Raw genomic sequence first — 27,303 nt, 5'->3', positions numbered from 1 at the left:
AAGTCCAAGCCAATCACTCACAGTTAGGCTGCAGGCTGCCTTTGCGCACTGACTCCAATGCCTTTTTGGCGGACAACAACAGTCCAGCTGCTCTGCCAACAAGCAACTCACTGCTGGAGTAGACCTACAGTAGTACCTGGAGTTCTTAATGTCTGGTGTTGTCTTGCGATTATAAAATATATATTTAAAAAAGACAAAAACATCTTTGCTTGTCACTGGAGAGGCAGCTGCATCTAAGTGCACTGCCATCTTACTGGAATTCCGTGGGTGAAAATGTTTATTAATGAGAGGTGAGAGGAGAATGGCCAGACTGGTTCAAGCTAACAGGACGGCAACAGTAACTGAAATGACCACATGTTACAGTATGTTTGTGGTCTTCTGCTGCTGTAGCTTGTTCAGTAGCAATACATACTAAATGTATGTATTAAATTAGTAAACAATGTGCAAGATTGCTCAGCTGGTGGGTTAAATGGATTTGGAACCATGTGTTGATATGATAAGCTATTGCAATAAATTTGAAAGAATCAAAATCCCTTCATTTTTGGATTATGAAATATGCCTAGGGCTACAGAGGAAGACAATTCAACAAAGTATGTTTAAAGTGAAAAGTTTGTTGCTTGCATTTGACTATTAGTTTTATTTCATCTTTATATATTTTAATTGATGATTTTAGAGATGCAAAGCTTTCTTTCCTATATTGCCATTGTTTTACACTTTTTTCCCTTGTGTTTTCCATAGGATTGTTAATGCGTGTTGACTTGAATAATACTAAGCAGTTAACAATGAATGTTTCATAACTGACACTGAACAAGTTCTTCCCAATGTAGTAGTGACTGGAGATTAAAAAAAAAATTAAGAACCTTGCAGATGTTGGCCTCTGGCTGGATCAGAGACAGACTACGTACAGTGACCACTTGTTTATTAACTGCACATATTAAATTACTTTTATTATGCATTAAAGAGAAAGATACAAAATGTGTTATTCCATAACCTACTTTTAAGTCCATAAGACATAGGAGTAGATTTAGGCCATTTAACCCATTGAGTCTGCTCTCCCATTGCATCATGGCTGATTTATTAACCCTGTCAATCCTCCTGCCTTCTCCCCATAGCCTTTGATGCTCTGACTCATCAAGAACCTATCAATTTCCACTTTAAATATACCCAGTGACCTGGCCTCCACAGCCATCTGTGGCAGTAAGTTCCACAGATTGACCATCCTTTGGCTAAAGAAATTCTTCCTCATCTCTAGCCTAAACCAATGTCCCTCTATTCTCATGCTGTGCCCTCTGATCCTAGCTTCAGTCACTGTAGAAAACATCCTTTCCATTCTTCTAAACTCAAATGAGCATAGACCAGAACCATCAAATGTTCTTCATATTAACCCTTTTATTCCCAGAATTATTCTCGTGAACCTACTCTGGACACACTCCAATGTCAACACATCTTTTAGAAAAGGAGCCCAACAATGCCCACAATACTCTAAGTGCAGTCTGATCAATGCCATATAAAGCCTTGGCATTATATCCTTGTTTTCATATTCTAATCCTCTTGAAATGAATGCTGACATTGCATTTGCCTTTCTTACCACTAACTCAATCTGCAAGTTAACTTTTTAGGGAATCCTGCACAAAGACTCACAGGTTCCTTTGTGTCTCAGTTTTTTGTATTTTCTCTCCAATTAAAAAATAGTCAGCACTTTCATTTTTTCTACCAAAGTGCACGATGTATACTTCCTAACACTATTTTCCATCTGCCATTTCTTTGTCCATTTTCCTAAATCCTTGTCCTTCTGTAGCCTCTGTACTTCCTCAAAACAACCTGCCCCTCCATCTATCTTCATATCATTTGCAAACTTTGCAACAAAGCCATCAATTTCATCATCTGAATCATTGTGAAAAGGATTAGTTCCAACACAGACTCCTTAGAACACCACAAGTCGCCAGTAACCAACCAGAAAATGCTCTGTTTATTTTTTTTGCCCAGTTAGTCATTCTTCTATCCATGCTATTATCTTTCCTGTAATACCATGAGCTCTTAACTTGTTAAGTAGCCTCAGGTGTGTACCTTTTCAAAGGCATTCTGAAAATGCATGTAAACAACATCCACTGACTCTCCTTTGTCTATTGTGCCTGTTATTTCGTCAGAGAATTCCAATAGATTTGTCAGGCATGATATCCCCTTATGGAAATCATAGTGACATAGGCCTATTTTATCCAAGTACTCTGAATGATACCATGATTGGAGTTACATTTGCAATTTTCCCAAACCTCTGGAACCATTAATCTAGTGAATCTTGAAAAATCATTACCAAGGTCATCGAGCTGCAGGTCCAGTTCGATGCCACACTGGGAGAAAACTACTCACAAGGATTAGTGAATATCAAATAGCTGTAAAACAACATGACCAGCTCTCCCTAGTCTCTACCCGTGAAATCAAGAGGGACGCAAATTCTACTGGGCATCAGCAAACAAACTCCTGGCATGCAAAGGAATTCCAAGAAGTATGGTTTTCCCTGAACGATTCTGTAAACATCGATGTAAACCTTAATCCTATTTATGAGTCCATGTGGGCAAAATTCCAGACCACAATGCACAAAATTTGTCACACAACCAATCAGCAATAAGATTTTCTCTCCACATCACAATTGAGTTTCCGAAATGGCAACCAATCAGCTGATTTATAAGTATATAAAGTATACCAAGCAGTTGGAGGGCACATCGCTACATTAGTGCATTGGTGATGTCTACTCGTGTGGTGACGAAAAGTTTACAAGTGTATTGCCAAGATTGGAGAACAACTCAACCCAACCAGCAACCACCTAAGCTACACATTTTCTGAATCATATCCAACCCCAGTACCTGTCTCCTGCAACTTAAGGGTGACTACCTCCTATCTAACACCTCCTCATTCTCCTGTATGAGTCAAAGGTCACTGAGTTGCAGTTTCTTGACATGGTCTCCAAGGAGCTGCAGCGTGATGCACTTCATGCAGATGCAGTTAGCAGGGAGACTGGAAGCCTCCCAGTGTTCCCACGTCTCACACAAAGAATATACCCCTAATTCTGGATCCATTGTCAGTGCGCTAGCTATGTACTAATAGACAAATAAAGAGGGGAAAAAACACTTACTAGAAACTAACTTCGAACCTCCATCTGTACTTGCCCAAGCCTGTTCTTGCTGATACTTAAAAGGCAAACACGAGGAAATCTGCAGATGCCGGAAATTCAAGCAACACACGCAAAATGCTGGTGGAACGCAGCAGGCCAAGACCCTTCGTCAGGACTAACTGAAAGGAAAGATGGCAAGAGATTTGAAAGTAGGAGGGGGAGGGGAAAATGTGAAATGATAGAAGAAGACCGGAGGGGATGGGGTGAAGCTGAGAGCCGGAAAGGTGATTGGCAAAAGGGATACAGAGCTAGAGTAGGGAAAGGATCATGGGATGGGAGGCCTAGGGAGAATGAAAAGGGGAGGGGAGCACCAGAGGGAGATGGAGAACAGGCAGAGTGATGCTGATACTTGTTGAGCCAAAGCCCAATCTCTAACATTGGTTCACTCCCACAATGACTCTGTTTACACCTCTTTTTATTTATTGGCTTAAATAAAACTCACTCCTGAGGAGACTTACAGTTTTCAAATGGCTCTCCCTCTGCAAGACGTTGCTCTCTCACTTGCTACTTCAAACAAATAAAATTTATATTAAATGTTTGCAACATGATGGATCATACCAGTAGTTTGGTGTAGTACTATTGATATTTACCTCTTTTGAATACAGAAATTAACAACTTGCCAGCCAGCTTCTGCTGACATTTTGTGGCTGTTCAGAATTGCTACATTTAACAGCACTTGCACTTGGCAATGACCCTACTGAACTTTCCTGAACCCATTCACTGAATTGATGAGGAAATCTATAGTGAAATAGTTTTTTCAAGTTACTGCATCTGACTTGAGAGCTTTTTAAAATAATTAAAATATTAAGTGAATTAATCATTAACTTTGTTAAATTTGAAAACTTCAAGTTTCAGCAAGTTTTGAATGGCATATTAGTCTAGCTGGTCATTGTCATCATGATTTCTTAAAAGTTTCTTAAAAGCATTGTTTCTTGTAATGTTATAAATTTTAGATTGAGATTATCAGTATGAACAAGCTGAACATTTTATAGCAACTTATATGATCATAGGAACTGCCTTATTTGGATCCTGTCTTATCATTTACTGGACCTGTATTAGTAGAGGTAAATGTTGGAGAATATGATTTTAATTGCTTATTTTGTAGTTAGCTAAAAATAGTTATGACAATACGTGATCTCAAACTTCTCATGAATTTGTTTAACATGTTAAGATGTCAAGTGAATGTGTGATTTGGGAATAGGAATAGGTCATTCATTGATCTCACCTGAATTGATTCTAATCTCAACTCTGCATTCCCTCAACCCTGCATTCCCATCAAATTGTGATAACCATTTATCAAGAACCAATGTATTTTTGCCCTAATTATGTTGTAAGGCATGCTTCCACTGCTTAAAGAGGAGCTCCAAATACTTGTAACACTCTGAGAGGGGAAAAGTAAGTTGCTTCATATCTCTCTTAAATGAGTGAGCACTTATTTTTAAACAATGGCCACAGTTCTCAATTCACCTACAGGAGGAAACCTCCACCCCAAAGCACTCAGTGAGAGGTAGTGTTTGGTAGTATGCACTTATTGGATTCTTAAACGAATCTGTTTTCGGAGAGTGAAGTTGAATGATCAACTTTCCTCGATCTTTTCTTCCAGACTCTTGTGGGGAGCTGGTTCCTCCATTACTAAGTACATTCTGATTGTTAACAAGTTGTTAAATACCTCATTTTTAAATATGCAGACATTGTTAGAATGTAGGAGTAGGAAGTAGAGGCAAATTATTCTTCCTGTTTGTAACTGTATAGAGTTTTGGCCTAATGTAGTTTCTAAACTTTTGCTGCTCATTAATATATTTACTGAAAAATTACTAAATTGAATAAAAATCGAATCTTATGATCTTAATGGATTATTCAGACCCACATTGACCAAGAGATTTACCCAAAAAACCATTAAGAGACCATTAATAACCATTGCTTATTGATAACCTTTGCAACTTGATAAAATTTACTTGAACACGAAAATAGAATTATAAATGAAGGAGATATGCCATGAAACTGACCTGCCATGAGAATAGATTTCTGATGGAACATTCAGACCTCCATTTGGCTGCTTGCTGATTGTGAAGAACAGAAAATATGTATTTTTCATGATTATTTTAAAATGATGTTGCTTTGCAGAAGCAGAAAGATCTACTGAAATGTATCCCATTATTAACTAATGTTTCTTTTAGTTGAGGTATTGAAATGGAAATACCTTCAAATACATATTATTCATTTGAGTCCTGAAGAAGGGTCTCAGCCCGAAACATAGAAACAAAGAAAACCTATAGCACAATACAGGCCTTTTGGCCCACAAAACTGTGCTGAACATGTCCTTACCTTAGAAATTAACTAGGGTTACCCATAACCATTTATTTTTCTGAGCTCCATGTACTTGTCCAGGAATCTCGCAAAAGACTCTATTGTATCCACCTCCACCACCGTTGCTGGCAGCCCATTCCACGCACTCACCACTCTTTGTGAAAAGAAACTTGCCCCTGACGTCTCCTCTGTACCTACTTCTAAACACCTTAGACTGTGTCCTCTTGTGCTAGCCATTTCAGCCCTGGGAAAAAGCCTCTGATTTTCCACACAGTCAATACCTCTCATCATCTTATACTTCTCTATCAGGTCACCTCTCATCCTCTGTCACTCCAAGGAGAAAAGGCTGAGTTCACTCAACCTATTGTCAAAAGACATGCACCCCAATCCAGGCAACATCCTTGTAAATCTCCTCTGCACCCTTTCTATGGTTTCCACAACCTTCCTGTAGTGAGGTGACCAGAACTGAGCATAGTATTCCAAGTGGGGTCTGACCAGGGTCCTATATAGCTGCAACATTATCTCTTGGCTCTTAAACTCAATCTCATGATTGACAAAGGCTAATGCACTGTATGCCTTCTTAACCACAGAGTCAACCTGCGTAGCACCTTTGAGTGTCCTATGGACTCGGACCCCAAGATCCCTCTGATCCTCCACACTGCCAAGAGTCGTACCATTAATACTATATTCTGCCATCATATTTGACCTACCAAAATGAACCACCTCACACTTATCTGCGTTGAACTCCATCTGCCACTTCTCAGCCCAGTTCTGCATCCTATCAGTGTCCTGCTGTGACTTCTGACAGACCTCTGCACTATCCACAACACCCCCAACCTTTGTGTCATCAGCAAATTTACTAACCCATCCCTCCACTTCCTCATCCAGGTCATTTATAACAATAATGAAGAGTAGGGGTCTGAGATCAGATCCCTGAGGCACACCACTAGTCACTGACCTCCATGCAGAATATGACCCATCTACAACCACTCTTTGCCTTCTGTAGGCAAGCCAGTTCTGGATCCCATGCCAGCTTACTTTCTCAATAAGCCTTACATGGGGTACCTTGTCAAATGCCTTGCTGAAATCCATATACGCTATATCTACTGCTCTACCTTGATCAATGTGTTCAGTCACATCCCCAAAAAATTCAATCAGGTCAGTAAAGCACCACCTGCCTTTGACAAAGCCATGCTGACTATTCTTAATCATATTATGCCTCTCCAAATGTTCATAAATCCTGTCTCTTAGAATCTTCTCCATCAACTTACCAACCTCTGAAATAAGGCTCACTGGTCTATAATTTTCTGGGTGATCTCTACTCCTTTTCTTGAATAATGGAACAACATCTGCAACCCTCCAATCCTCTGGAACTTCTCCTGTCCCCATTGATGACGCAAAGATCATCACCAGAGGAACAACAATCTCCTCCCTCGCCTCTCACAGTGGCCTGGGGTACATCTCATCCGGTCCTGGTGACTTATCCAACATGATGCTTTTCTAAAGCTCCAGCACATCCTCTTTCTTAATATCTACATGCTCAAGCTTTTCAATCTGCTGTAAGTCATCCCTATAATCACCAAGATCCTTTTCTGTAGTGAATACTGAAGCAAAGTACTCATTAAGTACCTCTGCTATGTCCTCTGGTTCCATACACACTTTTCCACTGTGATTGATCCTATTCTCTCATGTCTTATCCTCTTGCTCTTCACATACTTAAAGAATGCCTTGGGATTTTCCTTAATCCTGTTTGCCAAGGCTTTCTCATGGCCCCTTCTGGCTCTCCTAATTTCTTTCTTAAGCTCCTTCCTGCTAGCCTTATAATCTTCCAGATCTCTATTATTACTTAGTTTCTTGAACCTTTTGTACACTCTTCTCCTTGTCTAGATTTACAACAGTGTTTGTACACCACGGTTCTTACCATCTTTTCCCTATTTCATTGGAATGAACCTATGCAGAACTCCATGCAAATATCCCCTGTACATTTGCCACATTTCTTCCTTACATTTCCCTGAGAACATCTGTACCCAATTTGTGCTTCCAAGTTCCTGCCTGATAGCCTCATATTTTCCCTTACTCCAATTAAAAGTTTTCCTAACTTGTCTGTTCTTACCCCACTCCAATGCTATGGTAAAGGAGATAGCATTGTGATCACTATCTCCATAATGCTCTCCCACTGAGAGATCTGACTGTTGTTGCAGGCAGCCACAAAACAAGAAACCAAAAACAATCCATTAAAAAAAACAACAAACACCCAATGTGTAGAGAGAGATGAAGCACAACTCATACAAACAATAAAAGCAAGCAACTGTATTCAGAACAAAAATGAGTCCAGAGCATGCCCTCAGCCTCAGTGTCAGTTCATCACATAGCAGAGCAAAACATTACGGAGCTTGTAACGGCAAAGCCGAGAGCAAGTCCACAGCCTCAGCCTTAGCGCAGTGAAGAGCGCAGCAAACATCACAGAGCACTTCCATAAGTTATCATATTGTAGTGTTATTGCCAATGTCACTGGGCTCAGTGCCAATTTTACAGCACAAATTGGACTCTAAGGTGCGACTACAACTTGGTTGAACAGTGTGGGTCATACTGCTTTGTTGTTGAGCAAAATGCTGCACTAGCAAGGAATTGGAACTTTTTCTGTTATTAATTATTTAAAGGACAGAACTGACATCGGGAGATCTCACTGGGCAGCTTCTCAAATTCAAGTTTAATTGTCATTCAACCATACACATGAATACAGCCAAACAAAATAGCATTCCTCTATGGCTAAGATGCGAAACACAGTACCAACAGTCAGATACAGCTCATATGATAGCAGAAAAACATACAGTCACAAAAAAAATAGCCCAAGTCCCTATGTGTCATGGCCTGTAGATTGGCTCCAGGACAACATCCTATGCATCATAACTTTTCTGCAAAAACAAGCTCATAACAGTTCCTCATTATACACCAGTGCGGCTACAGACAGACTCATTTCAGCTTGTCTTCTACCGAGAGAACACTGGAGGGGCTAGCCCCAAACCCAACACGGACTCCTGTGACACCTCTGTTCTCTCCCATTCTGTCTCTTGCACTACCTCACCTGGGCGGCTGCAACGGGCAACCCTGTGGCTTGAGGGTCTGTTCCGTGCAATAACCGAGGACACGCAGCTCCCCCGCCATCGGTCTCACCAATGAACCAGTAAACTGGACTTGCAGTACTCTACATCAGCAATGTCCAACAGGGTCTTGTGACCACAAGAAAACCATCCAAGACTGTCATTTGCATTGCTTATTGGACAGTGCACTGCCTTTGACACTTCCTCCTTGGGTGGCTGTAGCAGGCAGCAATGCAGTACACAAGTCCAGCCCTATCACTATCGAGCACCTCCCTAGTGGGGTAGTCCTGCAGTACTTGATGTTCTTAATATGCAACAGTGTTTCTATGCAACAGCGTAGAAAAAAAATGGAGAAACAGTTCATTACGCTTGAGAAGGTGGCCATGTTCCATCACCTTGAACAACTGCAGTCTGTCTGAGGAAAGTGCTCTTATTATGTTGTTGGGCGAGGAGCTCCAGACTTCAGACACAGTGGTAATAAAGCAATGGCATTTTGGCCAAGATCCTTCATCAGGACTGGAGAGTTGGGAGGCAGAAGCCAGAATAAGAAGGTGGGGGGGGGGGGAGGGCAGAGGGAGGAGCACAAGCTGGCAGATGATAGGTAAGACCAGGTATGTGAGTTGGTGGAGGATAGGGGATCATGTGAGAAAGCCGTGGATACTGTGGTGCTCGAGAAAGATTTTCAGATGGTGGTGTTCCCATCCACCTGTTGCCCTTATTTTTTAAGATTTCTTTTGTTTGGGAGATGCTGTTGAAGAACACTGAAGAAGTAGGAGAAAGCTGGTGCTTGTGTGTTAGACTATACTTACTTAAGTATTGCCCATTTGTGACAGCTCCCCATTCATCCCTTTATGTGTTTCTACTTTATTAACAAATGATGTGTTCCGTGATTGTCTTGGTGGTTGTTGCCTGCTTCATTGATTATAATCATGGGACTGCAGAAGATTGGGGGTGATAATAGGTTGAAGAGGTAAAGCACTGAAGGGGGAGGAATCAGGTAGGAGGGAATGATGGACCATGGAATAGAGGGAAGGAAGTGAGGCACCAGAAGGAGCTGAAGGGTAAGAAGTGAACCATGGTTGTTTTCTGTCTCTGGATTTGCTGCTGAGTCTAGTGGTGTAGATATACCAGAGTGGAAGCAATTTTTTGTTGATGATTCTCATCAGAACTGCCAGCCAAGGATATGTACATTTCAGCCCAATAATGTTCTATCCTCTGAGAATTTTCTCAGGGATGGAGATTGGTTAATAGATCTGCAAATCTTAGTTTCTGATCTGCCTGCCATACTTTTAAGTTGAATATTGTAACTATGTGAGCCAGTTCCGGTCACATGAAATATTTATGACACTTTTGAACAATTGTGGAAATAGACAAAACTGCTCAAAAATGACAAGAAATTTATCAGACATTGTATATAGAGTGAGGTCACGTAAAAGTTCAGTATGATATTCAGATAATTTTCTTAGTAATGATGTCAGTAGAGGAATAAATATTGGTTAGGGCCCTAATAAAAACTCCTAGACTCTTCCTTGAAATAGTGCAATTTTATCTCTTAAATCCATTTAAGAGGGCAGATGGGGTTTCACTTTAATAAGTGCAAATAAACTGTATTAAAACAGAATCATTGAACCACAGTTTTCCTTAGTTGCTTTTGAGGCCCTGCTGCTCTGCCTATTTATATTTAGTAATGCAGCTGTGACCTAGGTCCAAAATTGGCCACATGTGTGTAAATTTAATAGACCTGGATATTCAAGTGTTGGCTTGAGTCTTGAATACAATTTTTTTCCAGTTTTCACACTGAACAAATGTACTGTGGAACATTCAGACTCTTCTTAATTTACATAATTACTTTTCTAATTCATTTTCTTCATGTGAGAAGTTTAGCCAAGAGCTTCTCTTGTTACATTTCTGCTGATAACAGTGCAGCGTATCTATTATTACCTAGGAACTTAAACATTCTTTATGGAGCATCAGTACTTCAAATCCTATTACATAACCATCAAGAAATATTTGAGCTGATGAACAAGATACTACATTACCTCCTCCTCAGTAGCATCGTCTCATTTCTGTGTATGGAATACCCATATGCTTCTGAATGCCTGAAGAATGTGAGGTGCTAATTGTTGATTATAAAATATCAACATCCATCATCGGGGAACCTCTTCAGCCAGATCATGCTCTTTTCTTGCTGCTGCCTTCAGGAAGAAGGTACAGGAGCCTCAGGACACACACCACCAGGTTCAGGAAAAGTTATCCTTCAACTATCAGGCTGTTGAATCCTAGAGGATAACTTGACTCAACTTCACTGCCCAATCATCGAAGCATTCCCACAATTTATGGACTTTTCATTTCATGTTCTCAATATTTGTTTATTTATTTACTTATTGTTATTATTATTATTATTATTATTATTATTATTATTATTATTATTATTATTTCTTTTTGTATTTGCACGTTGTTGACTTTTGTCCAATGATTGAATGCCCAAACTGGGGCAGTCTATAATTGATTCTATTATGTTTGCTATTTTATTATGGATTTATTGAATATGCCTGCAAAATAAAATCTCAGAGTTGTATATAGTGAAATATATGTACTTTGATAATAAATGCAGGATAAAGTATAAAATATGCTGAAAAGTGCAATGCAGATAAACTGTAAAGTACAAGATCATAACAAGATAGATTGTGAAGCCAAGAGTCTATCTTAATGTACAAGAGGTCCATTCAGGTGTATGATAAACAGTGGGATAGAAGCTGTCCTGGAGCATGCTTTCAAACATGCTTTGGTATGTGCTTTCAGGCTTTTGGAGAAGCATGGTCTGATTAAGGGATTGTCAGAATGTGAGAGTCAGATTATGCCTCATGAGCCTAATTAAATTCTTTGAGGATGTGACAAAGCATATTAATGAAGGTAAAACAGTGGATGTGGTGTATATGGAGTTTAGTAAGGCCTTTCATAAGGTTCCCCATGGTTGGCTCATTTAGAAAATCAGGAGACATGGAATCCAGCAAAATGTGGCTGTGTGAAATCAGAATTGGCTTGCCCGTGGAAGCCTCAAGGTGGTTGTAGATGGAGTGTATTCTGCCTGGAGGTTGGCGACCAGTGGTGTTCCTCTGGGACCCCTGCTTTTTGTAATTTTTATAGATAACTTGTATGCAGAACTGGAATGGTGGTGTACAATGTCCTGGGTATGTTACTCAAAATGGCCTCTTTGGTTTGTTACAAGTAGGAATGTTTCTTTGTCGGATAAGTGTTTCTTTAGCCGTTGTTTCACTTTAGAATGGCTGATATGGTAATTGTATTCATTTGTTAATCAATGGGGAATGTCATTGTGTCTTGTGATGCTGGGAACTTGGGGGAGGGGTTTTCACGGGTTTTTTGGGAGAGGCCGAGGAAGACACTGAAGAAGGTGGACGTGTGCTGGACTGCTCGTAAGACCACCGGGGTGGTCCCAGGTGAAACGGCCGGATGGGTCGATTGGTTCGTTGATTGAGCTCCAACGAGTGCACTAAACAGACTGAACTTTGATAAGTGGCGCCTTTTGTTTTTTTTCCTTGTGTATATATATTGTATTGCTTACTACTCTTTTTAATTTTAGTAAACTCTTTAAAGTGTATTTCATAACGGTATTTGTTGTGGATTTGATACTGTTGGCGGGCTCGAGGCGTAAACTCGATTCTCACAGCACCTGCGTGTACGGGAGGTGGGTTGGAGAGTGGCTGGATTCCCTTTTTCCCCTAGACATATACCAGCCTGTTAGGTAAGGGTTACAGTGGGTTAGTAAGTTTGCAGATGACATGAAGGTTGGTAGAATTGTGGATAATATAGAAGGTTGTCGTAGGCTGCAACAGTACATTAACAGGATGTTGAACTGGATTGAGAAGTGACAGATGGAGTTCAGCCTGGAAAAGTGTGAACTGATTTACTTTGGAAGGTTGAATTTGAAGGCAGAATACAAGGGTAATAGCAGGATTCTAGGAAATGTTGCTGAACAGAGGGATCTTGGGGTTTATATCCATTGATCCTTCAAAGTTGCCACACTGGGTGATAGGGTTGTTAAGAATGTCTATGATCTATTGGCCTTCATTAGTGGGAGGATTGAGTTCCAGAGCCTTAAGATAATGTTGCCTGTAATACCCTGACTAGATCACACTTGGAATATTGTGTTCAGTTCTGTTTGCCTCATTATAGGAAGTAATGTATGTGGAAACTTTAGAGAGTGTGCAGAGGTGGTTTTCCAGGATGCAGCCTGGATTAGAGATCGTCTTATGAAGATGGGTTGTGTGAACTTGGGCTTTGGTCTTTGAAGCAAAGGAGGATGACAAGTGCAGAGATAGAGATGTATAAGATCGTAAGACATGTAGAGTGGATAGCCAGAGCTTTTCCGGGGGTGGACATGGCTAATATGAAGGAGGAACTGGAGGAAAGTAAAGGGGGGAAATTCCAGAGTTATGTTTTGTTTTCACAGAAGGTGGTGGTTGTGCAGAATGTGCTACCAGGGGTGGTGGTAGAGGCAGATACACTTGAAAAAAAAAACTCTTAGATGAGCTCAATAATGATGGAAAAATTGAAGGGTTATGAAGGAGGGAAGGGTAATATTGATCTTAGATTAGTTAAGAAGTCAGCATGTCATGGGCCAAAGAGTCTGTACTATGCTGTAATGTGCAAACACGAGGAAATCTGTAGATGCTGGAAATTTAAACAACAACACACACAAAATGCTGGTGGAACACAGCAGACCAGGCAGCATTTTGTGTGTGTTGTTCTATGCTGTAATGTTCTGTGTTTACTGTTAGTAGGTACACAAGAACATACACATATATTTTGATCAGACTGTTGGGTACCTGTTGGGTTCATTGCAGTTTTCTGAGGAATTGGTACAATTTACCTTTCCTCTTTAAAGGCTGGAGCTCACTTGTGCCTGCATCTCACCATGTGCAGATCTTGCTTCCATGTACATAAAGTGTCAGGATCTGAGCTGTGAATGGGAATGATGAATGAACTGGTAATTTATTTTCTTCCTCTTTTGGATCTTGCAGCTCGAGAGCCAGCACCCATGCATGCGTTTTCCTTGTGAATCTGAAAGTAAAAATCCACAGGAATTTTGACATAAGGGAGAGACAGGAAAGAGGAGTAAACTTGAACCATCTAATTGTTAATGGACAGAAGAGGTTTTGGAATAATTGGGAGTCTGGATATATGAGGGCATATTTTTATTTAATTATCTCTAATCTACTGGTGGCCACTGGTTCTGTAGTAGGCAACTGAGCCTCAGAATGGAACAAGATACTTTCAACCTACTTCTTGAACTAATGGTTTTCAATAGTCAATAGATTTCAATAGGTACATATACTGTCAGAGAAATATGTACCATATACGTACATCCTAAAATTCTTCTTCTTTGCAAACGTCCATGAAAACAGAGGAGTACCCCAAAGAATGAATGACAGCTAAAACGTTAGAACCCCAAAGACCCCCAGCTCCCCCTCCCAGGCACAAGCAGCAGTAAGGCAATGACCCCCTCCACCTCCACCAGCAAAAAATCATCAGCACCCTCCAGCGACCACTCAACTGTGCTGCAAAGCATCAATTAAGACACAGACTTGCAGTACCCCTAAAACTGAAGCCTGAAGCCTTCCCCTGAAAATTTATGTACTTATTGAGATACAGTGTGGTGTAGGCCCTTCCAGTCCTTTGAGCCACACCGCCTAGAAAGCCTTGATTTGACCCTAGCCTAATCATGGGACACTTCACAATGAGCATTTAACGTACCAAATGGCACGTCTTTGTTGTTGTTGTTCGTCCTTCGGAGTTGAAGACGACCACGACTTCTGTCAGGTGGAGGGTTTGTGACTGTGGGTCTGGAGGTGACTGGTGAGGCCAATCCGGGCCCTAAAAGCTCACCCACATGTGGGACACATGAGGGTAGGTGCTGCAGTGGAAGTGGAGGTAGCTCGAGCCTTGCGTTTCCTCTGAGACTCTTGCATGCATCTGATTTCTGCTGCATACGCTCTTTTAATGGTCTTGCTCCACCAGGTTGGGCGGTCCAGAGCAAGTGATTCCCAGCTACTGGGATTGATGTTGAGGTCTTTGAGGGACACTTTGAGGCAGTCTTTGAAACATTTCTTCTGCCCTCCAACTGAGCGCTTGCCCTGGCTCAGCTCTCCATACAGCAGCTGTTTTGGTAGTTGACTGTCAGACATCCTGACGATATGGCCAGCCCATCTGGCTTGGGCTTTCTGTAGGAGAGTGTAGACGCTGTGGGTGCTAGCCCGCTCCAGGACCTCTGTGTCTGGAACTTTGTCCTGCCATCGTACGTAGAGAAATCTGCGGAGGCAGCTCAAGTGTAAGTGGTTGAGCTGTTTAGCGTGTCTGCTGTAGACGGTCCAGGTCTTGCTGGCATAGGGGAGGGTGGTGAGAACCACTGCTCGGTAGACCTTCAGTTTGGTGGTAAGGCTGAGTCCTCTCCGTTCCCATACATTCTCACGGAGTCTCCCAAAGGCGGCACTGGTGAGAATGTATGGGAGCGGAGCAGAGAGGACACGTCTTTGTACTGTGTGAGGAACTCCAAATGGTCATGGGAGAATGTACAAACTCCTTACAGGCAGCAGCGGAAACTGACCCTGGATCGCTGGTACTGTAAAGCATTGTGCTAACCACTGTGTCTCCGTGCCACCCCATTTTTAATGTAACAAATTAATGAGAACTTCCATGCTACAACTCAGCATGATGATATAATGAAGCATAACTTTTACATCATACTTCTCTGGTGCCTTGGTGTAAATTAAATTACTATCTTGGAGAGATCCAATTAGAGTGTAATGGGAATTGCTTTATTATTGTTACATGTATCGAGATATAGTGAAAAGCTTCATGTGCCACTCAGACAGATCATTCCTTACATAAATGTATCTAGGTAGTGAAAAGGAAAAACAGAATATAGAATATAGAGTTACAATTATAGAGGAAGGTTGACAACTAAAGTGCAAGGGTCACAACAAGGTAGATGGGGAGATCAAGGTTTTATATTTTGGCCTAAGTGTTTAGTTCAGAAGTCTGATGACAGTAGCATAGAAGCTGCAATTGTGGACTTGGAAGGAAGCAGGCATTAAAATAATGATGCAGAGACCTATTTCAGTTTGCAGTTCACCCTGTATTTTTGTGTACATACCTCAAGCAAGAATTTTAAGTTCTTGCTAGTACCAATCATATCTTTTTTTGTTTGTATTGCCTCTACTAGCACAAAGTATTTAAGGCATTTTGGACATAACGACCTGTGTTGATTGACACTGCGCTTTGGATTCTTATTAAATAAAATGGCAGCACAAACTTTAACATGGGCACCCGAAGAGCTGCCTTGAACTACTGCAGTGCTTCCGGTGAATATATTTCCACAGTTTGCTTTGGTGAGGATGGGAACCCAGATCTGGATTTGGTGACGGTGAAGGACTAGCAATACTTTTTTAAGCCAGCATGTTGAGAGATGTAGAAGGAAGCCTGCAAGTGATGGTTTTCTTATTCCCCTGATACTCTTATCCATTTTCGGTGTGGGTGTGGTGAAATGACTTGAATGAGTTGCTATGTAAATTCTGTAGCTACTGCATGCTGTTGCTGGAGGGAATGAATGCTTGAGGTAGTTAATAGAATGCCATTCAAGTGGGCAACTTTGTCCTGGATGGCATTGTGCTTCTTGGAAGCCTTTGGAGCTGCACCCATCCAGACAAATGGAAAGTATTTTATCATGTTCCTGGCTTGTGTTTTGCAGATTTTGAAAAGGTTTTGAGGTGTGAGTAAGTGATTTACAGATTTGAGGATACCCAGTAAGTGATTTGCTGTTGGATTTATGTGGCTGGTCCAGTTGAATCTGTGGTTAGTGGTAACCTATTAGATGATGATGTGGAGGATTTGGTGTTGGTAATGTTGTAAGTATCGAAAGTAGGTCTCCCTTGTTAGAGATCTCCCTTGTTGGAGATGATTATCACCTTTTGCTTTTGTGTCATGAATACAACTTGACTCTTATCAGCTCGCACTTGAATGCTGCGTAGGTCTTGGTGTATGTATGCATGCCAAAGGATGCTTGACCTGTTGAGAAGTTTTGAATGAAATTAAATGTTGTGAAATCATCCCTGCTTTAAACATCAAAGAAAGAAGGTGAAATAGGTGCATCATGCTGGGCCTGGGATGCTGCCCTGAGCAACTCCAGCAGTGAAGTGCTAGGCCTATGACAAATGACTTTTGATGATCACAACCATTTTCCTCTGTGTGAGCTATGAGTCTGATTGCCGAACTGTTTTCTCTTTGATGCTCACAGACCTCTTTTACCAGGACACCTTGATGCTACACATGTATATTTGCTGCTTTGATGTCCAAGGCAGTCACTCTCATCTCAGCTGGGGACTTCAGCTCTTTGCTCCAGTGTTTGGGCTAAGGCTTTGATGAAGTCTAGAGCTGACAAATTGTAGGTGGAAAAGACGGATCACAGACATGAAACCTTGCTTTTTTAAGGGTCAATTAAGTTGTAAGGTTTGCAAAGGAAGAGCAATTGGGAGGTGAACTGCAGAAGAGATGCCTTTAGAAATTGATGTAAGCACTTGAAAATGTTTAATTACCTCACACATCAGTACATTGCATTCTCCCTCAGAAATTCATTCCGCTGATGTGACCTGATCGTGCAGTGTATTTGGCAATATCAACTGGGGGATGAATTTCTAGGCAGCTAGATCAGTGTAATCCAGTTCAACATGAGAGGCTCATGATGCTTAATGTATCTCTGTTGTGAGGGGCATACTTGTGGGAAAAGTGCATGTGAATCTTACAATATGCACAAAGCTCTGTTTAATCTAGCAAGCATAATTAATCTATTAGGCATAATTTGTGAGTAATGTTAGCTGGCAATTCAGTGGTGTGAGACTTAAAACAAACACTATGAAGCTAAATTTTTGTAGGCCACGATACTTTTTGTGGTAAGTTTTATCTCATTGACGTCTCTCTCATTTTTTTAGGAAATAAGTTTATGACACTGATTGAGGGCAGCACCATCACTTACTCATTATCAGTTCATCCTCCCCTGGTGGAAGTTCGTCACCTCGTCCCTGAAAACCTGTTGATCTCAGGGTCAGAAACAATTCCCGGTGTGGCTGCACCTTCTGGACAGACAAGTAGGTAACACAATAATTGAATTCACCGTTCATGGACAGTAACTAGAATCTGAAGTTCTCTGTAAAGTTATGTTGGGTTTTATTTTAATTAAATACCTCAATTTGTTTTGCTGAGGACAATGCTTTTGTTTGAGGTTTCTTAATATACTTCAGTGATACAAACTCTCTGTGATTATACATAGACTTATGAAAATCAAAAAATGCTGAATGGTTCTAATATTCTCTATTTTTGTATCATAGACAAGCATGTAAAATTTCTAAATTTGTGTATATATAGTACCTTTATCTCTGTGTCAGTAGAGTGAGGGGTTAAACTGCAAATGAGGAGCATGCAATCAGATTAAAATTTTTAAGTGAGACCCATCTATCCATTCAAATTTATGTACAAAATCCTGTTGCATTATTCAAAGAAGAGTTGGAAGTTCTTGTTTCTTAGCAACATATATCCCACAGTCAACTCTACTAAAAGTAGATATAGTTGCAGTTATTGGGATATTGCGTGCTTACAGTCTGTGCTCTTCAGAAGTATTCATTGAGTGTGAAGTGCTTTGTAATGTCCCAAGGGTTTGAAATTGCTAGATAAATTCCAATTCTGTCTTTATTCTTCAAAGATTAGACTAGAATTGAGATTCCATTGAAACATAATGCCTATTGAACTCACAATCTAATGTTTGTTTCATTTTGATTTGAGAAGTTAGCTTTTCAGACTAATTGTGATCAAAGATTATATTTTTGTCTGATTTATTTATAATGATAAGAACAAAGGGATTTAAAAAATATATTTTACTTTTCCAACATCTTCCTCAAATTGTTGAAGTGCAGCTTACCTCAATAAGTTATGGGGAAACGTAGAAACCAAAGGACATAAGGAATTGGAGCAGGAGTAATCCCCCCTCCCCCATTTGTGTTCGATATGAGAGAGAGTACAAAGAAAGACACTTGGATGGCAGTATGTAGGCTATCCAACTGAATTTTATTGATAATGCTGCTCAGTACAGTATGTGAACTATCATGTTGAAGTGGCTAACTGAGTGACATAGGAATACCACTATTATTGGGGAAAAAAGGAAAAAACTAGGTGTGTGCTTCTTGTTTATAGAACTGTATTGAAATTATAATTACTGGAATTGAGTGATTCAGTTCACTTTACCCATAGCACACAACTTTTGCTCTCTACATAAAAATAAAAAAGAATTGCTAATGTTATTACTGTCTTTGTTTTTGACAGTCTCTTTCTCTTAGTTCCCTCTTTCTTTCAACAATTTTTTTTTAAGAGCGGTGTCATTTTGTGAAAGGTTTTCAATATTAGAACTCTTACATTTAAAAAAAGCACTAAATCTAACGGAGGGCAGGGGAGACTACTTAAACACTTCGGCAAGGTGAGAGGATTATTCTGCCTCTTTAGTCACTTGCCCTAAGCTGTTAGGCTATGGACTATATCACTGTGGTGGTACAGATAACCATATCTGGTATAGATTCCTGGAAGTGTTGGAAAATAATGATGAGTCTGAGTACAGAGAGGAAATTAAGAACCTGGTGGCATGGTGCACAGACAATAACTTATCCCTCAACTTGAGCAAGACGATAGAATTGGTTGTTGACTTCAGAAGGAGTAGCGGACCACATGACCCCAACTACATCGGTGGTGCGCAGGTGGAACAGGTAAAAGCTTTAAGTTCCTCGGGGTGAATATCACAAATGACCTGACTTGGTCTAACCAAGCAGAGTCCACTGCCAAGAAGGCCCACCAGCGCCTTTACTTCCTGAGAAAGCTGAAGAAATTTGGCCTGTCCCCTAAAACCTTCACTACTTTTTAAAGATGCACCGTAGAAAGCATTCTTCTAGGGTGCATCACCACCTGGTATGGAAGTTGTCCTGTCCAAGACCGGAAGAAGCTGCAGAAGATCGTGTACATAGCCCAGCACATCACACAAACCAATCTTCCATCCTTGGACTCACTTTGCACCGCACACTGTCGGAGCAGTGCTGCCAGGATAATCAAGGACACGACCCACCAGCCAACATACTTTTTGTCCCTCTTCCCTCTGGGAGAAGATTCAGGAGCTTGAAGATTCCTACGGCCAGTTTTGGGAACAGCTTCTTTCCAACTGTGATAAGACTGCTGAACGGATCCTGACCCGGCTCTGGGCTGTACCTTCCAAATATCTGGGCCTTACTTGTAGTACCTTACTTTCCCTTTTCTATTTTCTAATTATGATTTCTAATTTAAATTTTTATTATATTTACTTCGATTTGTACTTCAGGGAGCGCGAAGCGCAGAATCAAATATTGCTGTGATGATTGTTTGCTCCAGTATCAATTGTTTGGTGACAGTAAAGTAGAGTAAAGCAGATGGTGAATCTTGTGCTTATGGAGATTCTTGAACACGGTGTCCACCTCAGGTAAGTAGACCTTGTCCTAAGGAATCAGACCACTCTTTTTCTTTCTCTATGTTTCATGGACTTCGAAGGCACACAATGCATGCCCGTTTTGCTGATTTCTCCTTGTGATCAAAGCATGGTGCATGCTGTTGGACTGTTGTTCCTCAGGTGTGCTGATGAGAAACACAAAGAGCTTCACCACTCCTGAGCAGCGACAGAGATTTTGTTTAGTATCTGAGATCATGCATGCTCTTCATTTTCTCATACTGGGTTGTCTCAACATTTCTCACTTTTCCCAAGTCTGGCAAGTGAAGTTGGAGAAAGGAAGGAAAAACGAGTAGGCTTGTTCTCAGTCTTCAGCCCATTGACAGCTCTGATGGACTGTAGCCATTTGCAAGAGGTGTGGCGTGATAAGCTAGCAGTTCTGTCTAGGGGTCGTTTGCCTTTCAGCAGGAGACTCTTAACAGTTTGCACTGCACTTTCCGCTCCTCCATTTACCTGTGGGTACTGTGCACTGCTTGTCTGCTGCTTGAACTCATTGTCCCTAGCAAAGGCTTTAAATTCTGAGCAGCTGAACTGTGGACCATTGTCTGACACAAGTGTCTCTGGTATTCCAAGGTGAGCGAATACAGCTTTCAGGTGCTGTGTAACTGCTGCTGAAGACATAGAGGATATCATTCCGTTAGTTGTAATTCTGAGTGAGAAGATTTTTGTCTTTTTTAGCTCGAAAATGACTGTGCCTGCAAATTGCCAGAGAAAGTCTGGGAATTTTGTGGGACTGAGAGTTTCAGTATGATTTTTGTGCAGTTTTCTGCATGTTTCATGCTGCTTTACATAATCTCCCAGCTGTGTGCTCAGAGCAAGGGATTACCTTGCTCTTTTTTTTGACATTTTTTGATCCCTTGGATGTCCTTAGTGGATTTGATTAATGATTCTGGCATGCATAGAAGCACGAATGATGAGCCTGGAGCTCCCTAGCATCAAACCATCAAGAATGGTGAATGTGTCTCTTTTAGGCCAGTAAGGTCTGCGTTCGTGAGCTCTTTTTGGAACAGCTGGCCATCCATGCTCACATTATTGCATGACCTTGCTGCAGATTTGGTCCTTTTTCAACTCACTGCAAATTTTGCCATTGTAATACAGGAAAGCTTTTACACATCTAAGCTAAGTTGGTATCTTCTATGAGGGTGGAGTCAGCTTTTGTCCACTCACTTTTGCTTGGAATCTTCGACAGAGTGACTGGTATTATGAAAGCTTTGTTAGGGACATGTTCAATGTCATAATAGTATTGCATAAGCCTCATTCTGAATCTTTACAGATATGGAGGTAAGTCATCCAACTGTTTCAAGCTGAGGAGGCTGACAAGTGTCTTGAGATGTGCTTCAAGTAGGAATTTAGTGCCTATCAAATTGCAGCTGAAGCATTCACAAGCCTACGTGAAAGCCAGAATCTGCTTTTCGATTTGGGTGTAATGCTGTTCAGTAGGAGTCAGTACTCTTGATGAATATATCAGTGATTTCCATACACCACTGCAGTTTTACATGAGCACCCCGCTAAGGCCAAAGGAAGAGGCATCTGCAGAGACCTTAGTTGCTTTGTTCGGATCAAAGAGTGCCAATGTTAGCGAGAGATAAGCTATGCTTTAAATGATAAGAATGATTTCTCTCCTATGGTGTGTCCCAGATTTTCCTAACATTTCTCTGAGAGACGAGGTCAGGTTTTCTTTGTTTTCTCCGCCAAATCTGAAATTAATTTTCCCAGCTGGTTTACCATGCTAAGGAAGCTGCAAATCTCTGATACATTCGTAGGTTGTTCCATGTTCTGAACTCTTGCACTCCCTCTGAGGGCAGTTGGTGGCTCAAGAACTTCACTTCCAACTTTGCAAATTTGCATTTCTTTTTGTTCATGCTGTTTCCAGCCTGTTTCATTTTATCCGAGGCAGCTTCCACTTTTTTTCATGTTTCTCATTTGAGCCTCTGAAGATGAGGATATCATCCATGTGGCAAACTACTCCTTCCTGTGCCTCAAATGGTTCATCCTCATCTGAAAGAATTCAGATGATGAGATGCCAAAAGGGAGTCTCTTGAAGGCATAGCATTCATATGCTGTGGTAACAGTTTTGAGCTCCTTTGTCTCTGGAGCTAAACAAATCTGCCAGAACCCTGAGTTTGCATCTAGTTTGGTGAAGAACTTTGCTCCACCCAGCATACCAGATGTGCGCTCAACAGAAGGCAGAATAAACTTCTCCAACCTGCTGCACTATTTAATTACATTAGATCAACACATATCCTCACTATGCCGCCGGTTTGGGAACAGGAACAATGCTCACACACCAGTCAGTAGGTCCATTCACTCTTCTTATGATGTCAAGTGCCTCCATTCTCTCAAGTTCAGCATTGACTTTGTTCATCAATGAGACTGGTATATGCCTCACTGTGGTCAGAGAGTAGGGCATCACTCCTGACCTCAGTTGGATAAGGTACACTTCTTTCAGAACTCCCAGGTCTGTGAACAATTCCAGGTACTTCTCCTGCCACTGAGCATTGTTTAGCGAATCCAGACTTGCAAGAGGTTCACCTTCTTAATGACATGTTGTCCCAGTAGTGGTGAGAAGAGTTTCTGAACAACAAAGACATCCTCTTTTAACTGTTTCTTATTTTTACAGATGGAAGTAGTAAACATTCCTATCATACTGAGCTTACGTTTCCCTGGCCCCATGAGCACTTCCTTTGTTGGGTTTAGGGTAATTGTTGGCTTCTTCACTAGTTTTGTGAATAAACATTCAGGGATTGCTGTGACATCGGTCATGGTGTCCATTTTGAACGTCACTGCCTCATTTTGCAACTTAATCATAGTACACAAGCCTTGTCTATTGTTCCAAAGAAAGCTCTCTCTTTGTCTGAATCATGGTCTGAAAGATGGGACAGAGAGGGGAAAGGGAGGCATTTATATCAAATACAAAAGAGTGTTACAGGTACTAGGGTAGGCAGTGGACACAGAAGAGAGGAAACTGTGTGGACTAGGTTAAGTCTGGGGCACTGTGCACTAAACAAAACATTGAAAATGATAGGGAAACACCAGACAGGTTTGTGTGAGAAATGTCAGGAAGAGGAGTCAGTAGAACATGTATTTCTGAGTTGCAGGAAGTGTGGGATACAGAGAGAAATGATGAGAATTAATCTAAGGGAATTGGGGGTCCAGGAATTCACCTTAAAAGGGTTACTGGGCATGGGTGAGAGGGCACAGGTCAGGGTACTTTTAGCTTTCTTAAGGGATACAGGTTTTTTTAATAGGATATGATGGATAAGCAGGAATAGGGTACTAGAATGGCCAAAGAGAAAGGATAAAGTGATATTTTACAAAGATATTTTATGTGAAGAAGAACAGACTTAACTGCAAATTTTTTTCTTGTTGGGGTTCTCCTTTGGTCTATAGTCTGAATTCATTGATGATCAAACACTTCTGGCACCATGTTGTGTTTGATATGAGGGGGAGTGCATCTAGTGCACTTAGATGCTGGCATGCAGGCTGTTCAACTGAACTTTACTGATAATGTTGCTCAGTACAGTATGTGATCCCCTTCCATGTGGGAGTGGCAAACTGACTGACATAGGAATATCCCTATTTACTACCACAGCACTTCCCACCACTTTTAGTTTGCTGTCATTCAATTGGATCTATTGATAAGTTGATGCTGACATGAACTCCATTTTCTTGCTTAATTCCCAGAAACCTTTAAGCCAGAAATAAGTGCAATTCAGACTTGAAGGTACTCAGTGCCTCTGTCTACAGAGGCACCTGGAGTAGAAAATTCTGAAGACTCACGTCTATCTGAGAGGACAAGTTCTTTCACATCGGCTTTAAATGACTGATTCTTAATGTGAATCTATGCTCACTAGTTTTAGTTTCTTCCATGTGGGGGAAAAATACCCTCTCAGCATCCATTCAGTCAGGCTTACCTCAGAGTTTATGTTGCGAAAAGATCACATCTTATTCATTTAACAAATACAAGAAAATAGAAGTAGAGTACACCTGTGGCCCTGAAAGCCAGCCTCACTATTAAAATGATCATGGCTAATCTGTCTAAGACCTTAACTCCTCTGAGTTCCTCCAACATTTTGTGTGTGTGACTCCTCTTCTGTGTCAGTTCCTCATAGCCTTCTATACTGTGGTATTCAAATGTGTACTACCTTTTAGAATCTTCCCAATTAACCTCTACGGCCCTCTGGGATAAGTAATTCCAGAGATTTATGTCCATCTATGATTTTATTAAGTCTTTCAGTTTTAAGTTACTCCTAAACCCTATCTTTTAACCAAAGACTCATTAGTGGAAGTCTCTCAACATTTCCCCTGTCATGTTTTCTTATGATCTTCCCTTAAGATCACCTTGGTACTGAGTACCCATCTTAGAAATTTTGTGCTGGCAGTATGGTGTGCCCACTGCAGATGACAGATCTTATTTGTTTACAGCCTTGATGTTGAGCTAGCATAAGACATTGGTAGTCACTCATCCTACAATTACAGTGTGATGGTTCCTGTTGTAGATGGTCCATGTCTTTGAAGTTCAAGCAGAGGATATCCACTGCTTAATGGAGAATTTCTTGAGGTGTTAGTCTTCTACTTTTTTTTTGTACCTCAGATGGCTTAACGTTGCATTAGTGGAGATAATAGTGACTTTTATCATTGCTGAAAGGTGATTCCTAAATGCCTAAGTGATTCAGGTTAACCAGTGTTCTATTATGGAAATTTAAAACTTTGGGTGCTATGATGCAGTGGTGGCAGATTGACAGAAGTCCTTTGCCTTACTAAGGTTTTGTGTAAGGTCCATTCTTGTATGCACCAGAGAACAAGTCAATAGTAATTTGGAACTTATCCTTTGAGCATACACATGGACAAGCATTATTTTCAAAAGATGAGACCATATAGGAGAAGAATGAAACTATTTAACCCATTGAGTCTGCCTCATCATTCAAACATGGAAGATTTTTTTTCAATACCACCTTCCTGCCTTCTTATAACCCTTAACATCTATATCAATCAAATATTCTATTGATCTCTGCCTTAAATACACCTAATGACAACTTTCACAGCTCTCTGTGGCAACAACTTCCACACATTGACCACCCTTTGACTGAAAAATTCCTTATTTTTTTCAGTTTTAATGGGCACATCCCTTTATTCTGCACTGTGCCCTTGAATCCTTTACTTTCCTACTAATAGAAAGATCCTCTGTATGTCTACTTTATCCAGTGCTTTCAGTATCTGGTGGGTTTCAATAAAATTCTTCCTCATCCTTCTGAACTCTAACAAGCCCAGAGGCATCAAATACTCTTCATAGGTTGTTAAGCTTGTCATTTCTAGGATCACTCTTGTGAACCTCCTCTGGACTCTCTCCAGGGTCAGCACATCTTTTCTTAGATACAGACTTCTGGAAGGTGCAGGTTGACTACTCCTCACTGCACATTAATGGCGCTGTGGAAAGAGTGAGGAGCACCAAGTTTCTGGGTGTGCACTTAATGGACGATTTCACCTGGTCCCTCACCACCTCTTCTTCAGTTAAGAAAGCACAGCAGCGTCTCCTCTTCCTTTGGAGATTGAGGGAAGCAAGGCTCCCCCCACCCCCCCGTCATTCTAATGAGGTTTTACAGAAGCACCATCAACTTGCAAGGAATCTGACTGCAAGACCCTATGAAGGATTGTGAGGACTGTTGAGAGGATCATCAGGGTCTCCTTTCCACCCATTCGAGATACTAATCAGGAGTGCTACATATGCAGGGACCTTGTCATTGACAATGATCCCTCCCATCCATCCCATAATCCATCTGATCCCCTACTATCAGGCAGGAGGTACCGATACATTAGGCCAAGGACTGCTAGGATGTGTAAAAGCTCCTTCGCCCAGGGTGTGAGACTACTGAACTCCTTAGCACCACCCAAGTGTCGTCACTTATGAAGCACCAGTAGCAGTACATTTACTGTTTAACTTGTGTCGTGAATGTAACTTATGGTAAATGTCAATCTTTTAGTATATATATTTCATTATTTGTTAACTTATGCACAAATGAGAGATGTGTTTGAGTGATGAAGTTGCATTCATTGTGATAATATTCCAAGATGTGCTCTGGAATCTTTTACTCATTAGTTCACAGTGTGAACATTGATAGGAAGGCCATCATTTATCGCCCACCCCTAACTGTATGGCCCTTGAGGCTATTTCACAAAGCAGCTAAGAGCCATGCATGTTAGTAGATGTGGAGTAGTATGCAATCAAAACCCAAATGGCTGCAAGCTTCATTCCCTGAGGGGCACTCATGAATCTTGAAGGGTTTGTACAATAATCTGGTAGTTTCGTACTTGCCAGTACTTATGCTAGGCTTCAACTTTTTAAATTACCCAGCTGTATTAAAATCTTATTTATGGATCAGTGGTAGAGCATTTGGATGCATTAGTAGTAACAGTGCAGGCTTTGCTGTATTTATACACTCACTGTGCTTAATTAACTTGGTATCAAATTCTCCAAAACCAACAGGTAGGCTTTCAAGAATCTAACTAATATTACTTCTGCAAATGATTAACTATAAAATTATTACATTTTCTGGTCAATCAAGTGGGACTCAAGCCTGATAAATTTTGTGTTTAAATCACTTCAGTTATTATGAACTGAAAAGTTCATGACTAAATGCTGTACGTTCACATCTGGCAATTAAGATGTATAGGAAGTTTAAACAGAAATCTCTGACAATTCTCTTGTTTGTGTATTTACTAAGGTTTTTGTGTTTCTTTATATATCAGGTGATTTTATTTTTGAATTAAACATGTTTTCTTAAACTGTTTCTGAGTTTTATTTGAGAAGATTGATATGATTAACAGCAGGAACCTATGTGGAGTAGAGTGTGGGATGAGGATGCACTGATTGATAGGTGGGAACAGGAATCTTGTTTTTAGTTAATAGCTCAGCTTTAAGTTAATAGCACAGTTTATATTTCCATTTAAAATAAGAGTTCAAAATAAATTTTACCAGTGGTACTTGAAAACTTTTGTACTTTTTAGTTGCTTCTACTCTCTATTTTATGAAAACTCAAGAACGTTGAGTTCATTAATGATATCTGTTCAAAGTAAGTTTATTATCAAAGTACATATATGTCACCATATTCTACCTTAACATTAATTTCCTTGTGAGCAGT

At 40.7% G+C, this 27,303-nt stretch overlaps 1 protein-coding gene across 4 annotated transcripts in view; it reads left to right on the top strand.

Annotated features, from left to right (window-relative positions):
• nphp4 (nephronophthisis 4) overlaps window positions 1-27,303 on the top strand; it is a 417,576-nt gene that overhangs the window by 78,148 nt on the left and 312,125 nt on the right. For all 4 annotated transcript variants that reach the window (XM_059951738.1, XM_059951740.1, XM_059951739.1 and 1 more), the window contains exon 5: window positions 17,583-17,738. In XM_059951738.1, coding sequence (XP_059807721.1) covers window positions 17,583-17,738 — 156 coding nt within the window. The remainder of the gene's footprint in view (window positions 1-17,582; window positions 17,739-27,303) is intronic.

The sequence above is a fragment of the Hypanus sabinus genome, chromosome 27, assembly GCF_030144855.1.
Source record: "Hypanus sabinus isolate sHypSab1 chromosome 27, sHypSab1.hap1, whole genome shotgun sequence".
In the NCBI taxonomy this organism is placed as follows: Eukaryota; Metazoa; Chordata; class Chondrichthyes; order Myliobatiformes; family Dasyatidae; genus Hypanus; species Hypanus sabinus.
Note: the sequence above shows the minus strand (reverse complement) of the source record. Positions and strands in the feature narration are given on the sequence as shown.